General features: G+C 36.3%; 1 protein-coding gene across 1 annotated transcript in view; it reads right to left on the bottom strand.

Annotated features, from left to right (window-relative positions):
• Window positions 1–19,001, bottom strand: part of ATXN10 (ataxin 10) — a 109,783-nt gene that overhangs the window by 47,421 nt on the left and 43,361 nt on the right. Inside the window, exons 6-9 of the mRNA XM_084296947.1 lie at window positions 18,325–18,405; window positions 11,006–11,171; window positions 5,756–5,864; window positions 2,997–3,166 (exon numbers count right to left, since the gene is read on the bottom strand). Coding sequence (XP_084153073.1) covers window positions 2,997–3,166; window positions 5,756–5,864; window positions 11,006–11,171; window positions 18,325–18,405 — 526 coding nt within the window. The remainder of the gene's footprint in view (window positions 1–2,996; window positions 3,167–5,755; window positions 5,865–11,005; window positions 11,172–18,324; window positions 18,406–19,001) is intronic.

The raw sequence follows: 19,001 nt of genomic DNA, 5'->3' as shown, positions 1-19,001 counted from the left end.
TCTGTCCACTCCCTTATATCTTCAGAACTTGTCACAATAGCGTAAGCAAAACTATGAGGAAGAAAGTTGTACAGAATGCATTCTTAATTCTAACAGAGTAGAAGCTAAAGAATGCATTATAAAAACAAAGAACTTTTTAAAACAAAATGAACAAGTAATAAAGCACTGGTAAGGTATTTCGCTGTTCCAAAGTATTACAAGACTTTTCACCACTGCCAGAACAGTACACTAAGACCCTGCAACTATTGTTCTTACAGCAGGTGGAGACAACAGATGGAGACAGAGAAGAAGCATTTGCAGAGTAATTATCCTCCCACTACTGGCACTCTCTGTTATAAAGCAACAGAACTGTAACTAGTTCTCCATGCAGTACGACTTCACTGTCATGCTTCAGGACACAGACTGCATGAGGTGTAGGCTGGCTCAAGACCCACTTCCCGGACAACATGCAGGATATCACTTGGCTCTTAAAGATGCCCCAGAAACAGTAATGCAACTCTGTCCACTCAGACGGCTTAGTCCAATCCACCTTTTGAGCCCAGAGTCATCGGGAGCTACTTATTTTTTCAGAACAAGTCAGGCAGGCCAATGTCATGCACTAAGGTTACACTGTTTAAAATGCATATAGCTCCTATTATATTAGTGCTTTTATTATTAGGCGTGATTACTGCATGTATTAATGCTTTATTATTGTTACTAGGAAAAGAGGTCTACGGGGACTGAAAGTTACAGAGAAATATTAGAGAAAACAAGCGTGAAAGCCTCAGCTCATTAAAGAGAGTTAGGATATTAACAGATTTTCATAAGCCACATGTCATCGTCTCATGCCGGGCAAACAGCAAAACTGACTGAAGGGGAAGTCACTTCCCATCTTGTGCCACAGTAAGTCACGCAAAAGCAACAGCCAATGGTACAGCCCGAGGTCTCAGCCACATTGATAAGATACTTGGTTTGTTATATAAAACACAACCTACCTTGCACTTCATCTTATTTTTGCTCTCTAGTTGCAGTACTGTATATAAAAATAAGACCTACACTGTGAGATACTATTCTGAAGAGGGAGTCTGAAGAGAGACTTAGGAACTTGGTAACCAACTTATTTCCATTCAGTTCTAGGTATGACAAATGCATCACTTTGAAAAATTCATTCATGTCTCAAAACTGCAATTTTCTTATTTCTTCAATGAGATGGGGGCTATTTGCCTCATCTTCACAAGCATGTGTTTATGTATGGACACTGCCTTAAAAATTACAAGTGCATTTATTACAAGAAATTTAAAATGCATGAGATATACTGAAGGTATACACGTGTTATCATACTGTTGGCATTTCTAAAGTTTCAACAGCACTCAAATAGCATTCCATGATATCACTCAGAAGAATCTAGAGTAATTTTCATGACAGCATAAAGCAATAATATTTGCAAGCAGTTTAAGGCAAGTTAATATCCAGCTTCCACTGAAATCACTGTCTGCATGCTTAATTGCTCCAGGGGCCTTTGAAAATGCCAGCAAAAATGAACATAAGTAGTAGAATCAACACTTTCAAAATGAAACCAAGCTCCACCTCCCACCCCCAATATCATAAGGTATTCCACAAAAACACATTTAATTTACTTAAATACCTATTACATCATAAGGGGTCAGAGAGAGAGCTAAAGAAGAGCATATAACAGGATTAATAATTTTTCAGAAGTATTCAAATTCTTCATTCTATATGGAAACATGAATGGGAAAAGGGATCATCATTACCACATTTCTTATGCCTGTATTATTACCACATGTGGAACATGGAACAGGCTAGCATTTATCAGATTTTCCATCTTTCCATCCTCTAGGAAAAAATAAAAAGACTAAACTGGAGCTGTCTGTCATACACTATGAAAATGCCCTATTGCTGATTATAAATATCTACCTTGGTAGACACTGCAGCAGTTGAAAACAGATTTGATCGCATCAGTACAAAAGAAAGTATCATCTTTGTAAAATGAAGAAATCACAAAGAATATATTTATGAAACAAGCTTCTAGCAGATTGATTTTTCAGTACTCACTATCTTGATAACTCCTTGGTAACACAGAATTAGACTCAGTATCTCATCATATGCAATTTCCTGCACAGTAACTAATATTAATTATTGTATTTTTAGTACTTGCTGACATGGGCCTCATTTAAGCACCATAAGAGAGAAGTAAAGGTACTCCAGTATCTTCTCTACTCATTCTTTGATACACTCTTGTATGCTTTTCATTTTTTAACCTAAAAACTGCTTCTTTGAGAGCAGGTGAAAATTTTGATTCAAATTAATAAAATAATAAAATAACTGTCTACATATTTCCCTGTACACTGCAACCTGTTTGATTTTCTTAATTTCAGCAGGAAATGCAGTAATTAAAAATGTTGTCTTATGGTTCATCTGAGCACTTAAGTTAGTCTACCAAATCTTGGAGGAAAGTTTCATAGTTAAAAACATTCTGCTGTTCCCCTTTTTTTCCTCACTGGAAAGCAAAACTGATTTTCCATAAAGAAATTCCAAAGATAAAGGGATCAAAGTGATTTGAAGGAAGCAGACCTACATTTTTTAAAGGGCATGAAAAATTAAAGGGAAATAAAAAAATCAACAGGGACTAATTTAAAGATTAAAATTAAGTTTGTGCAATAATTGCCACCTATTTTCCTTCAAAGTGATGCTGAAGTTTAGTCTCAGACATTTTAAACAACATGCAAATATGAAAACAATTAAGAAATCAGGCACTGACTTGCAGTCTACAGGACTGATGCAAAGTGTAGACAGGCACACATTATACCGCTATTAAAAAGTTAACATACCTATTACAGTACTTCAAGTACACTCCAAAAAAATCACCTCTTTTACAAACCCAGTTTTAACCTCTATTCATAGAACAACAATATATTTTAATCAGTAATTAAAGTCATGGGTTAATGTAGGCATCTGTTCACATGTGAGGGTTTTGTGAGAAAAAAGCATAAACTTACCTTGTCTTGGTTTTCCTTACTTTTGTAACACAAATTTCCAATCAAACGAATGAGATGAGATTTAAAACCCACAGCTGGATGTGAAATTTCTTCTTGCCCTGTCATTGCATGCGTAGCAGTGAAAATATTTACAGCCTGTTTCCCAGCAAGATGAGTTAATCTCAGGGTATCTACAGAAAACAAGAACATCTTACTTCATTACCAAATGAAAATTAGTATTACTTTGCAAAGAACTTTACTACCATTTCTTAATTGTTTCTTTCAAGGAAGTCAACATAATTTCATATATTTAGGAATATATCAAAAGGACTTCACAAGTTTCCTTAATTTCTATTTCTTAATTTCTGTCAGTATATACCATACAAGGCCATCCCCAAGGTCAGAAGGTATTCTGTAATCCTTTTCACACACTTACATACGTTACACATCTTTATGTCAACCATCTTTATTTGCACAGTCACAACTTGTGGGCTGTTGATAATTGTGGCATCATAAATGCAATCTGCTTCTTAGTTTCAAAAAGACATTTTCTAGAAAAACCTGTTTTAGTTCAAACACACACACATCAACAAAAATTACAGAATTATGTTTTTCTTTCTTCTCCAGCCTGTTCCAGTTCTGTAGGATAAGAAAGGATTTGCATCTAGCATCTTGATGCATCATGATAAAACACTGACCGTCATAATTGTATCAACTGTGAAATAGTGATTTATATGTATGTAGAGCAACTAGGATTTTATTTTTTTTCCTGAGATAGTCGGAGGAGAAACCAGGAAGAAGGGAAACTCATATAGTACATTTCATAATCTGTGAAAATAACATTCTACAAAGACCAGACCATGAAGAAAAACTGAAATCATATGAACATCTGAGAATTCATACATCTGAGAAGTGAATTCACTAAAGGGTGTACCAATATTTAAAAATTAAGAAGTACTTTTCCTTTAAAGCAACCTGCAATACTGACAGGTGGCCCAATGTGCCACTGTCCCTCAGGCAACTGAACGACAAATTGATGCTTCAGGCAACTTCATTGGAACAATAAAAATGTAGCAAAAACAGGTTATATCACTGATCAATTTAGTAATTAAACCCTATGTTCTTTCTTCTCCAAATGTGACAACATCCATAGCAGAATGTACACTAGATTTCCTGGACTTAAATTAGAAGAAACTTTCTAAGTCCTCATAGGATTATTTTTTTTCTTCTAGGTCAGCCATTTGTGAATGAATCTCTGTGCTGATCTGGAGTTAACTAAGTCTTTGGTATTTTTAAATATAAAGCTGTAATAGGGCCTAGTGGCCTCCCATATGAGAGTTGTCACTTATATTTGTTCTAATTTTTGAACTAGGAAAACCAAAATCTCCTGACCCTTGGAAAGGAAACAATCAAAGAGTAGTAGCCCCTAAATAATGTCATTGGAAAGTAGCTGATAACTCAATCTTCTTTAATGGAAATTTGCTTGCTTTTTTTACATTTAGAAAAATCAGCATTATTCTGCATACTTCTCATCACGCTCACTTTGCATGCTTTTTTTCCTTATGATCTTGCTATTTTCCCACACACGAAGAAGGAATTCTGTGGTATTCCCAAACCTTCTGACCTTCCCTTAAGGGGGAGGAGCAGAAGAAAATATTTAAGAATGAACACAACAAATCCAAAAAAACTCATCAAGTTTTATTATAGTCCAGATAAAATGCAATGAGGAACACATCTACAGTGCAGGAAAAAGTGGAAGAACAGCTAGACTGGCCTAAACTGGTTGCTAAACTTACTGATCCACAACTCCTTGAAATTATTTTGCATAGAAAGACACATACAAGCATTCAGATGACACAATACACAATATTGCATTTCCTCAAAACACACACACATAAAATATACCTTACTTCAGTCATCTTAATGTAAGTGGCAAAGCTATACACCTGTCATCAAATAGAGATGTGTTGCTGTTGTTTTTCTGGCCTTTTTTTTTTTTTTTTTATATACAGCAAGGACACTCAGACTATCCCAAAATATTCATAATTAATATCTGTTTCAGCCATTTTTAAGGCAAAATATTTAACATTTCTCTTTAATATCCATCAAATTTTTACTAGTTATTCAGAAAATGGTACCATACATCAACCTCAGAAAATGCTACAATTTAGAAAGGCACAAGTCAGTATACATAAATGTACTGACATATACATATGCACATCCCCTTTCCTCACAAAATGTGAGTATATAGGGTCTTTCTGGACCATCCTGGCTTCCTTTTATTTGTGTACAAACCTTAAGTTTGTTGTTTCTTGGCAAAAGAAAGCTTTTTTTAAACTAAACTTTCAAAGTCACAAAATTTGGCTAAGAACTTTCAAACTGTAGTTAATTTCAGGAATTTGGGAAACAGAACGGAACAGGCATGGAAAAGTCCTTTTTCTTCTTCTTGAGAAACTTCTTCCACATGCATTCAGTCAGTGGAAGAACATAAGAAGCAGTTGTCCTTTTGCACAACTCTTCCTGTATAAATAGTGTATTGCTGAGAGTTGAATAAAGGCTCTGTTGGGTAATAGCCGTCAACAGAGCAAGTAGAGCAGCAAAAAAATTCCAAGAACAAATCAAATATTTGAAAATGTAGATTAATTCAATCTGCTATTTATTTATTTTACTAAAAGGTCAGATTCATAATTACCACCAGTTGTGAAAAACATGTTTTCATTTACTGAGCAACACGATTTGAAGCCAGGCAACAGCTAATTAACTCTGCAGCTTTCACTTACCTATTGCTGTTTCAAGTAAACCAGGCAAAGCCTGTAGATGCTCTAGTTGGCCATTGTTTGATGTCATTTCACAAAGAACATCAAGCAGTCGAACTGTAACCAGGGCTTCCTATAGATGAAAACTACATTTCTGAAAATGTTTTATGAGGGATCACATAAGAACATAAAAATACGACAGTCTACTAGAGGACAGGAATTCTCAGCACCTCAGTTTCTTTGCAGGTCTTCTCAACTGTCAAGAATAGATTTGTCTAAAATAAGGGTGTCTTTCTACAATAATGTATTACATTGCAGTAATTCCTTTTTCTATTAAGTGCTAAGCAGGCTCTGAAAAATCACGGGGAAAACAAAATGGAGCAATATGGGATTTTTTATTTATTTATTTTTTAAACAAAAACACAGTATCTTCCAAAAGCAGAAAATTACTAGCTGAGAAAATTATTTCTGTATAAACGTTTTCTTTAAGTTTATTCAGTAGGACCATCCCACTTTAAAGACACAAACACTGCCTGCAAGACACTAATTTGTTATCCGCAGGAATTCTGTGAAGTTCTGTGGTCAAATGAACTTTGGCTGTGAGAATTTACATTATTCTTGGGTAAATAGGACTGGGATCATAGATGCAGCATTTTGGTTAGGTATGAGGAGACACAATTTTATTTGCGTATTATTTATTCAAGCAGAAAACTATTTTTTCTCACAGCTTGATTTGATGCGTGCTTAGAATGACAAACCAGCACTTACAGAAACTACCTTAGGAGTGAACAGCATAAATTTTGAACACCGCATATTACTCAAAAACCACATCATGACTGCAAGATAATTCTATGGAAAGTATGGTATGTAAACTAGAAGTAGCCCTAAAAAGGTTCACACATAGGTCTCATTAACTATTCCTGGGTGTCTTTTTTTCTTCATATCCAGGATAAAAATACATTTACATATCAGTAGCATAATACTTTGAATCCAAATAAACAATATAGTATAATTTATATAATTGGCACCATTGTTTAGTGATTAAGGACGAAGATTGTATTCATTCTTTGCCCCTTCCAACAGTCTTTGGACGACAGCAAATGGCTGTATAGTCCAGATGCTAAAACCGTATTTCTACTTTCTTCCTCACACACGTGTACAATCCATCTTGCCCTAAGTTATTCAATAAATTGCTTTTAACAGCAGCAAAACAGTCTTTGAATAAATTGGTCACTGTACTAGCATAAACACTGAATACCCCAAATGTATTTCAGAGAAAGTAAGCCGATATTTGCATTTTTCATCTCATTTTGCATTGTAACAAGACAGCAGCTTAACCAAAAAACTCGTTCAGCTCATATGCTTAATACCTGCCTTTGAGCAACAAAAAGTTATCACAGAACCACAAGTTGGTTTAGGTTGGAAGGAACCTCTAAAGGTCATCTGGTCCAACCCCCCCCTAACTCAAGCAAGGCCACCTAACACAGGTTGCCCAGGACCACGTCCAGATGGCTTTTCAGCATCTCCAAAGAGGGAAACTCCACAATCCCTCTGGGCAGAGCTGCGCTTCAGAGCTATAATGCAAACTAATATCAATAGGCAACTATAAATCAACAGCCCTTACTGCCTATGTGTGCCCCACTGCTCATTTACATAAAACAAGCTCTGTAGCAGCTGACATTATGACTAAGGTGTGGCTTTTCCTTTTCTCCCCACCCCACAAATCTCTGTGGTTATTTTTCCCTCAGGTTTCTTTTTCCTCTATTCCTGCAGAAAAGAAAGTCAACAAAGTAGGATGCTTTCTTATCAAGCTTAGCAACAAGATGCTATTGAAAAAAAAAACAAAGTATTTTGAAGTCTGACAGACATCTTCATTTGGATATAATCTGAAGAGTAAGGAAACGATTGACAAGTTTTTAAATAAACATATTTTGAGAGAGACCCAGAAAAGGGTTTCTTAAAAAGAGATGAAATAACTCAAAATCAAGGGAAGGGTTTTATTTTACAAGTATAGTTTAAAGTTAGTGAAACCAAACTGATGTTGAAGTCAGGCTTATAATGGAAAAGCTATTTTAAACATTGATTTAAGCACTGCAGAAGCATATGATTAGCTTTTCATTGGTTTAAGATGGAAGCTACAAGACCTGAGGCTCCTTAGGGGAGAAAAAAAAAAGCAGAGTCTACATATAACAAATTAAACTGGATTGGACACCGAGATGACTTTTGGGGAGTCAGGCCAGGTCAAGGGCTACTCCCATAAGACAGTTTTCAAATGTGTTCTCCTAGTTTTGGAGGACAAGACAGCTTACTAGTACAGACATTGCCTGACTAAAGCACTTGGCTTTAGGGACAAAGTGAAATCCAGGCAGAGTTTAGTTTAACATCACAGATGTTGCCTAAAGCATTTTTAATGACAAACCCTACATGTACAATTTTTTTCTTTTTAAGTTAACTCTTAGGCAAAATCTACAATATTTACCTAGTCAAAGAGAAATTGGTGCAATTTTTCATCACTTTTAGTATGAAAGTTTTAATAAATTTGTTTTTTTCTTTTCCCACAGCAAGCATGTGTCATAAATAAATATATATAAACGATATACAAATAACACACACTTCTTAAAAGTTATTCTTGACATTTATCTCCCTTTATTCAACTCTTTATGACTTACTTTGTGGTCATTAAACGACCCACATTACCCACCAAATAGTGGTACTCAACTTACATGTCATGTTTATATGAGAGAAGGATAAAAAGTCAGTGTCAAGCAGGGAAAGTTATACAGTAATATTGTCGATACTGCTGTCCTAGCACCTTCAAGTTGGACAGAGACCTCCTTCTACTAGCCACAAACAAAAGTTTTTTTCCAAGAACTGAAACCACAGAATTCTTGGAAAGCAACCACGTAGGATTAAAAAGGAAAAAAACAATAAAAAATAAAAAAAGATTGTCTCAGTATATTTCCTCTTACTTAGACTATGCAGTCAGTTAAGTTTCAGGGAGAGTGGGACAAGTGGAAGTTGTCCTCCTTAGACACATAAGGAAAGATTCCTGTGTTCTTTTTCTTTCACACCCAGCTATCATCTCCTCCTAAGGTGTTTTTTGGTATCTCTTCATAACACTTCTCAACATACATGTAAGAATCTTGCATCTACTTAAACTAGGAAAAAATCAGGAAGCACAGCACTAACATGATTATGTAAAAGCGTAGAAAGATAAATATGTTTCACTTTTATCATAAATTACAGTTATGACAGCTGTTGATAAGAGTTTCTGCAAATTAAACTATTCCAGATTAATTTCCTTTAATGATAAAATGCTTCCAACTGCATGCATGGTAGCAATGTCAGCATGCCAGTGTTCATCTGTCAAGACAAAAGCTAGTTGTAACTTCTTTTTTAAATGTATTTTTTGAATTACTAAGAAAATACATTAATTATACCTCTGAAACAAAGCATAATTAATTGGCAAGGATTGGTGTTTAACTAAGCATATGCTTGACTGAAATGTATTTGGTTTCTCAGGCTTTGAGTTTTCTGGCTAGTTGTCTTAAAAAAACCAACTTGTTCTCAGTTGAGCTGAAAAGATTTAAAACTATGTGAAAGGTATCAAGAACTGAGACCAATATTACTGGCACCGCCTGCTCAGAATACAATGACTTAGCACAACATAAATAAGGTCACTGCAAGTTACAATGTCAGTTGTTTTCTGTGCTCCCAAATACACTGCTAGGTCTTCAAGCAGCTTGTTGAAAGTACAGGGCATAACAGGACACCAGATTATTTGAAAAGATTTTTCTATCCTTAGATAACCTAAACCTCCTTACTGTACTATATGGTGTGGCAAGTATCTAGCAACTCTTGGATACTTCAAAAAGAAATAAAACAAGGCCATCCAGAATGCAGCTCTGCATCAGACGCTCCCAAAATGCAGCCCACAAGCCATTTGTGACCTATAAAAGTCTTCTTATTTAGCTTACACAGGGAATTCACTGTGGCTATCCTCAGCAGATATAGATATCCTAACCAGTTCCTTAAGTCTGAAGCAATACTAGATTTCTTCCAACTGGACCGGAGGTGGGGCAAGTGTCTGCGTGCTCAGAAGACAGGAGCTGTCTGCCACTAAGCACCCTGCAAGCTCTGCAACTTGATGCTGTGGACCCAAGCTGGCCCCAGAAGCATCACCTTATTAGAAGCATGCAAGGCCCACCAAAGAGCTCCAGATCATTGGGAAACAGGAGTCCATAACTAAAGCCCTCACTTCCATGAAGGATCACCACACATTTCAGACAGCTTCCCTGTATTGAGCCAATCACACAAACAGCTTTCCATGATCAGAACTTGATGTTCTTGATGTTCTGGGTCCTGAAACGACTTGGAAATCACCTGCTGAAAAAGCAGCCAAATGCATTGTCAAAAATAATATTTGGGAAATTACTGATGAATTAAATATTAAATGACCACCAGTTATTTACCAAAACAAACAAACAAAAAAGCCCTACTATTTACTCATTTTAGTACCTGCTAAACAGAATTTACCTAATTTTTACCCCAGTTTTAAGGAAGAAAAAAAAAAGATGCTGCTTTCCACCTATGAAATAAATGTTTTAAGTTCTGATACATCTTTGAATAAAATATGACAGACTATATAGAGAGAGTATTATATATAAAAATAATATAAAATATATAAATACTTATTCACATATAATACATAATACATATTTACATATATATTTACATATATATATGTAAATAAACATATATATGAGAATATGTAATATATTTATATTACTTATAATATAAATATATTGAATATTTATGCATAAATATACATATTATTTATATATATACAGATTTATTCATATATTTATATATGAATATATAATGATATATATATTATATATATTATATATATATATTATTTTATATAATACAAATATAATTGACAGACTAGAACTATAGAAGTGATCCCTAGTAAATAAATAATGATACTAAAATATCCAAGCATGTGACAACTGGAACATTTGTAAAATTTTGAGACCTTTAACATTGTGGTAGATTTGCCTCTATCTCAAAGTATCAGATCCTTGAGCATCCTCAAAAGCAAAATTAGGTTGCTGTCTTACATATTCTCTTGTGAACCCTACCATTGCTTTTCTAATATAAAGAAAATGTGAATGTGGTTAAGAAGTAACCGTAATTTTAGGTACTACTGGCAATGAAGATTCACCCGCTTCAGATTCCAATTCTGTGTTTGTTTGCTTTAATTAGTCATACCTCATCTTCTGCATCTGCTGCAGACGTTAACTTGAGTACAGTTTCATATTTATCTCGGAAACAGCTTGCAAGGAAGTCAGCAATTCTCATGAACACATTCGTTTCTTCACTGGTAACTGAGTTCTTCTCACTCACTTTTGACATTATCAGCTCTAACAAAGTAACTCTAGAATCAGAAGACAACTTGTTAATCAAATTCACTAAGCTTTATAGAATTATCAGTGGAATAAGCAAACAGTTCTTTGAAATGATCTAAATAATCAGCATGTTACTCACACAGCTGGCTTTAAAAAATAAATGAACACTGACAATCATTTCCTATTCAAAGGAGTATTTCTACATACCATTAATTTAAATCATAATCTAATAAATACAGTCTAGCCAGACGGTCAAGTCAATATTTTTCTCAAGTCTAATTCAATTTCTAACTTCTTATGTTCTAACATAACATTACTGTGAGTACATATTCTGAGTGTCTAAAATTTCCACCAAAACAGCTTTCATAAGCTCAGTGAAACAAACACATCCTCTTTGACAGCTTCTATTTGAAAATATCAGCTTTTCACAGCCCTTGCCTTGCACGCAATCCTTTACTAGTTCTCCACCCCAACCCAAAACCAATTCAGAACAGAAACAGGGGGAAAAAATATGTACACTCAGCTCCATGTAGCTGTTTTAACAACTGCCTCTAGAAGGACTATAGTAAATCCAAGTTAATTATTCATATACCCAGTGAGAGTAATTCAGTGTATTAAATGTAAATGGATACATAACATAGCTGCTTTATAAAACATACTCAGGTCATTTATTTGAATAGCTTTAATGTTGTTTTATTTCTTATATCCCTTCATTTTGTTAGGGCAAATTCAGAGTATCTTCTAGAAAGAGAACTTTAACATGGCAGAGGTGTACTGCAGCTTTGCTACTAAACTTGAGCACAGAAGGGAGCATAGGTTAGTGGATTTACACTGTAATTCTCTCAATCTGAAAGAGGTCTATTTATTGAATGAATTCAAGAGCAGGCTCAGGGTTTTCTTTGACTAAAATATTTGCAATTCAGATGGAACGACTGACATTTAGACATTTAAACATGTGGAGTAATTCAAATGCTTTTTTTCCTTTTTTTTTTTTTTTTTTTTTTCTTTTTTAAATTTACCAAGCTGCTTGTCACAAAGGGGAGAAAAATATCTTTCTGTGGAAAATTCATGGTCATTGCTTTATTAACCTTGAAGAGCTCACCCCTATTAATCAAGTAACAGCTACTCAGTTCTTACTGAACTCAATCCCAAATGTCATTAATATAGACGCGTTAAACAATCATCTGAATAAGCACAAAAATCTCTCTCAACACAGTGGCACAGAAATGTACTTAACATGTCTGGGAAACGGTCAACTCAAGATAGAAGGCTGTCAAACACCAGTAACCTCTCTCAGGCCTCACTTAACGAGCACCAACACAGTACAGTCATTATGTTTTTCCTCTGGGTTAAAACTGGGTACCACGTACTTGCCCATGTACAAACCAGCAGTCATCCAACATTCCTAACTGAACAAAGGTTTTCAGATTTGGCATGCTATATTAAAATAAAGTCAACTGCACAGTTATATCATTCATCCCCAAAGCAATTTTATATGCCAGTTTTTACCATGTTTAGAGCCTTTCAAGTGCATGCTCAGCTAAGAAAATAGGCTTCTCACAGGCTTTATAATATTTTATCTGAATAATTCCTGTAATTATCTCCCGCATGACAGCATCCCAGACAGCTATCATTGCACCAATAATCCAAGTAATACATGTTTAAAACAGACAAGCAAGCCTTCTGTAATGAAGTTGAAGGGTCACCCCATACTTGCATAAAATGTATTAGTGACACAAAATTATTGCCAATAAGAAAATTTTTAGCATTACCTTTCCTCTTACAATATAATTAGGTGCCCTGTTAGGCAACCATAATCCTGGAGAAACAGGAGTGCCATTTAGAAGAAATTACATGCAAGTGGTGGTTTTCCTGTTCTCTTCAGGTGTTTATATGTCAAGACTGTTTTCCTAAGTTGTCTTCCAGGCACAGTCATTCAGGATGTGCCCATCTTTCCTCTGAATTTCAAGCAAGGCTTTCCATTCAGCCAACAATTTCCTGAGAACAATGTTTTTTGTTCTGGTGCAAGTTCCCTTACATTCCTTTCTTCTATTATCCCTCCCAGTTTTCTTCCAAGACTCCCTAGGTTCTTTCCAAGTTAGTTATCCCTATTAATGCAATTCAATCTTTTCTTGTATACAATCTCACAACTGTTCAGCCATTCAGGTGATAACTAAACGCAAACATGAACAAACTAACTGCCACAACAGATATGACAACTGTTATTATCAGTAATAGCATGTCTCACCATGAATTTTGGTAACAGTTCAATATCTGAAAATAAAATTGTATGATATGATTATTATATTTCTATTTGGAAATGATCATGCCAGTATCATCTTCCTTTTCTTTAGGCACCACTTTGGAAGATCCTTATCAATCTCCTGCCTTTTTTTTTTTCCCCCCATATCCAAATTTAATCCACTTTGTCCTTAATCTGACCAAACTGGCAAAAACTTAGAACAATTATTATAAAATATTTGCAACCATCAATAAACACACCACTGCCTCTCAAAGTCTGCAAATAAACCACAGCCTTAATGTACAACTTAAATGTGGAAGTCCATTATCACAAATCAAAGTGAAGCTCTGCTAATATCATCTAAAAACAGTATCGTAAAATTCCATCAATTTTATTATCACTGAACAATTTTTGCAGCAAGTGCAAACAGTTTATACTGTCTTAAATGCCAGACACTTTGGACATTCCTTCTCTGAGACTGGGACTCCTCTAGGCTGAAGCACTTCACTAATAACAATGGTTCTGTAAGACAAGTTAGGCCCTGTCTCAAAATACTCCAGCTTTTCTGAATACGTACTCCAACTGTGTAGAGAGGGGATTAGGGAAGCCAATGCACAGATGGAGCTGAACTTGGCAAGGGATGTGAAGAATAACAAGAAGGGGTTCTACGGATACATAGGCAGGAAGAGGCAGGCCAAGGAGAGAGTTCCCCTGCTGATAAACAAGATGGGAGAACTGGCTTCCTCAGACATGGAAAAAGCCGAGGTACTCAGTACATGCTTTGCCTCAGTCTTCACCTGTCATCAAGTTTCCTACGTCTGTCAGGACCCTGAACCTCGAGGAGAGGGTGAGAGGAGCAGATTCTGTCTCACTGTGACAGTGGAACAAGTCCAGGACCACCTAAGGACATTGGATGTGTAGAAGTCACACAGAATCACAGAATTGAAGGCGTTGGAAGGGACCTTGAAAGATCATCAGGTCCAACCCCCATGGGGACAGATGGTATACAGCCATCTCTCTCCGCACCCTGGGATGATGTAGTAACCAAGCTGCTCTCCATCATATTTGAAAAAAACATGTCTGTCAGGTAAAGTCCCCGGTGACTGGAAAAAGGGAAACATTACTTCTATTTTTAAGAAAGGGAGAAAGGAAGACCCATGGGACTACAGACCGGTGAGCCTCACCTCTGTGCCTGGGACGATCACGGAGCAGATCCTCCTGGAAGACATGTTAAGGCATGCACGAGATAAAGAGTTGATCCAAGACAGCCAGCACGGCTTTGCCAGAGGCAGATCTTGCCTAACAAATCTGATGCCTAACCAATCACTTCTATAATGGAGTGACAGCATCAGTGGACAAAGGAAGGGCGATGGATATATCATCTGCCTGGAGCTGAACAAAGCTTTTGACATGGTCCCTCACCACATTCTTCTGTCTAATTTGGAAAGGTATAGATTTGAAGGATGGACTGTTAGGTGGATAAAGAATTGGTTGGCTGGTCGCAGCCAAAGGGTTGTGGTCAACGGTTCTATGTCTGGGTGGAGGCCGGTCACAAGTGGTGTCCCTTAGGGGTCGGTCTTGGGACCGGTGCTCTTCAACATCTTTAACAATGACATAGATGACAGAATCGAGTGCACCCTCAGCAAGTTTGCAGATGACACCAAGCTGAGCAGTGCAGTCAATACAACAGAGGGAAGGGATGCCATCCAGAGAGACCTGGACAGCCTGGAGAAGTAGGCCCATAAGAACCTGATGAGTTTCAACAAGGCCAAGTGCAAGGTGTTCCACTTGGGCTGGGGCAATCCCAGGTATTTATATAGACTGAGAGAAGAAGAATTCGAGAGCAGCCCTGCAGAAAAGGACTTGGGGGGCCTGATGGACAAGAAGCTGGACATAACCCAGCAGTGCGCACCTGCAGCCCAGAAGGCCAGCTATGTCCTGGGCTGCATAAAAAAGGGGTGGCCAGCAGGGAGAGGGAGGGGATTATCCCCCTCTACCCTGCTCTTGTGAGACCCCACCTGGAATACCGCATGCAAGCCTGGGGCCCCCAGCACAAGAAGGATATGAAGCTCTTGGAATGGGATGATAAGATGATTAGACAGCTGGAGGACCTCTCCTATGCAGTTGAGGAAACTGGGCTTGTTTATCTTGGAGAAGAGAAGGCTCCGGGGAAACCTCATCGTGACCTTCCAGTACCTGAAGGGAGCATATAAACAGGAGGGGGAACGCCTGTTTATATGTGCTGAAACCCAGAATTTACCTTCAGCTATTTTGGACTTGTAAATGTTACCAAGATCAAAAAAACACCCGAAGATGGACATAAGCAGTCCTGTAGCAAGAAGTGGTGCCAGTTATACTACTTGAGTACCCATTTCATTGCTAGCAATTTGATCAGTGGCTACATCATCCACTGAGGATACTTCACATGGAAAAAACACAAAATCAAAACTAATGATGCCAATACTCATGCATCCTAAAAACACCTGAAAATTTTGTTCTGTATTTTTGCTATTAATTAAAGCAAGTACCCTTCTTAAGAGGGTTCTACACAGACTTGTGCATTTTGAAGATTTTCCTATGTAATTCAGACTATCAAGGTATTAACTTATGTTGAACACACTCAAGGCTAACTTGGATTAAAGTAGTATAGGCTTTTTCTAAATACTTATGCCAAATACTTGCACACATGCAGGGGAATCTCAAATCTGGCGAAGAATTCAAGTATCATTACAATCTATTGGTTTAATACCATAGCCATGTTTCCACAATAATCACTTGCAGAAACAGCAGGCACTGTCACATCATCATACATTTTTCAGAGTGAGAATACTGTTAAAAGAGCTAATCACATTTTCACAGTATTTATTCTAGGACATGTGCAAACTCAGACATACAACACCAAATTGCTTGTATTTGTTTGGAAATAAATCAGAATAGCCCAGAAGTCAGGAATTTGTTGTTTAATTGGAAATTCAGATTCCAGATCCACTTCTACAAAATGAAGAGCTACTTCATGGCACACACCATGGCTACAATATCACAAGTGTACTAGATTTCAATTACAGGAAATTCTTTGAATAGTGCGAATAGTGCAAATACTGCAGTTATGCAACTGCTTATATTTTGGTTATCTAAGGCAACTGCCAACTTAAAGAGTCACTACTAACATATGTATTAGCGAACTCTCTCAGCGCAGTTCTTTCCAGTAAACATATTTAAATTAAACATATTTAATGTGCATGATATAAAACACTGAGAATTACCACTTATTCATGAGTTCAAGCTGCCTTTCCCAGACACCTCAATACCGCATCTGTCCTTTCTTCATTTAATGTCTCAGTCAGCCTTATTGGACACTAACGTGGCACTCTTGCGGTGAAGGCTCCTTGCCTCGTTTTGAAACAATGAATTCCCCATGCTTTAGTTTATACAGTCACTTTTTTCTTCAGTTAATGACAGTCAGAATGTTTTTATCCGAATTGGATTTGTCTCCTCATATATCTCAAAAGAATACATTTTTAAACATGCTACATACTCTTAAATATGCTACAAAGTTACATAGAAAGATACCATTATAGGCTTTTCTTTTAGCTGAGATGTTAAAGCACTATTTCTGTAAAACTTCCATACATTTGACTGTAAATTAAGAAGCATCAAATTCACAACAAACTGAACTGCAGTTCTTTTTGTAAATGAGTTCTTTTTGAAACTGCAGTTTTCTTTTTGAAAAACGTAATGGAGTTTGATTTGCAGAACTCTTGGGACTGGCAATAAATTCAGTGAAAATGCTGCAAAAAGCCATCCCACATGTGAACATACATACGTCTACACAAATATACCTTCTGTCAATGTAGCTGATCACCATCTGCAGCACAGTGCATGCAATGAACCCAGCTGAGACCTTTCTAGAACTTAGGTCTACTGCTGTAAAAGCAAATAAACAACCTAATCCAGTCCTGGCTGTCGTCAATGGGATTACAAAACCAAACAAAATACCATTCTTAACACCCACATAAGAATTAAATCTAGCTCAGAATTTTAACAGAATTTTCCATGAAATATTTGGTTAAGGAATCCCTACCTCCAGGCATGGTAAGCACACACCTCATATTAGTTCTCATTTGGCCAACCTGAATAAAGGGAGAAAGACAGTATGTCCCTCCTTTTCATTCCCATCCTTTACCTATACATTAATAATATTTTGTCTAGAGGTCTCAATCATACACTTTTTCTTTTGATTTCTGAACCATCATTTGTGATCACACTGTGGCTTTAATCACACCAAAACCACAGAAATAAACAAGATAGGGACAGTTTTGTTTACTGCTTTGTGTTTCATCTGCAAAAACTATGGGAAAAACTTGCAGTTTCCCTGGGCTAATGAGGAATGAAGTAGCCATTTTGAATACATAAACATATGATTACAAGATGTGATAATATTTTAATAATATTTTCAGTAATGGAAATATTAAAAGATTGAGTAATCATGGGCATCTGTACTTTTTTTAAAGGTTCTGCTAACCAGTATTAGTTATAATTCCAAGTTTAGTAAAAGCTTTCTTTCAATTTCTTGTAATTGCAACAAGGGCATGAACAGCTGAGGACACTTCATATACAGCTGTAAAACACTGCAGGGTGTGGTGCTCTTATGAAATCAAGGCACAGGCATGAAATCTTGTCTTTTTTTTTTTTTTTTTTTTTTTTTTTTATTTCTTTACCAAGTAATGGCGCCGACCTGGATTCTGCAACCCTACATAAATCACTGCCAGTTGTGGCTAAGCTGTAATGTTAACCAACCAATTTAAAACCATTACTGACATAGAAACATGTATTTAGAGATATTGTGCCAACTATGAAACCACAAAGTTTTTCAGTCATGTGAACAGGATACTCTATATGGAATGCTAAATACTAAAAGCCACATTGGTTTTTGGGGTTACCTTTCTTGATTGCTCAGTTTGGCATAGAGGACTTTTACCAGCTCTGGACATTTCAGCAAACGGTCTGTAACAATCAGGAATCTAAGGAGGAAAAAAAAAAAAAAAAAGGCCATTTCCAAACAATTCAGCATACTTTTACTCAAATGCTTGAAGGAAAGCTAATTAAATTATTTTGCCAGTTATAGAAAAGGAACGCCACAATTCCAATAATAAATCACTAATCCAATTTTTACATACCTCAGCAAAAATCCAAAGTTCAAGCTTGAAAACTGTTACAACTATTAAGCTGTTACAACACTGTTTTAAGTCCACCAAGCATGAAAAGTGTCCAAATAAATTCTCTTTTAAAATAAAATAAAAATAAATCTAGCAAAGCATCAAAGTAAATAGAAACTGCGTTGTCAGATACAAGGCAGAAAAATACTGTTCTTAACTTACCAAAAATAGCCCCTTTTTTTAATAGGAACATAAGCCAATATCCAAATCCAACCCCTTGCTCTGTAAGGGGAGGAGGTATAGTCTACCCTTGTGTTAATGCCAGTATTTACACGGATCACTTTCCCAAGTATCATTCACAACAGCCAAGAGTAGATGACAGTCATTTAATTTAAACTCAGCCATGCACCATTAAAAAAAAAATCCTCAAATTATATTCCTAGCAGTACTGAGAGTGTAAT

Source organism: Netta rufina, assembly GCF_964035555.1.
Source record: "Netta rufina genome assembly, chromosome: 1".
Classification (NCBI taxonomy): Eukaryota; Metazoa; Chordata; class Aves; order Anseriformes; family Anatidae; genus Netta; species Netta rufina.
The sequence above is the reverse complement of the archived record's forward strand: the minus strand, read 5'-3'. Positions and strand labels throughout refer to the sequence as shown.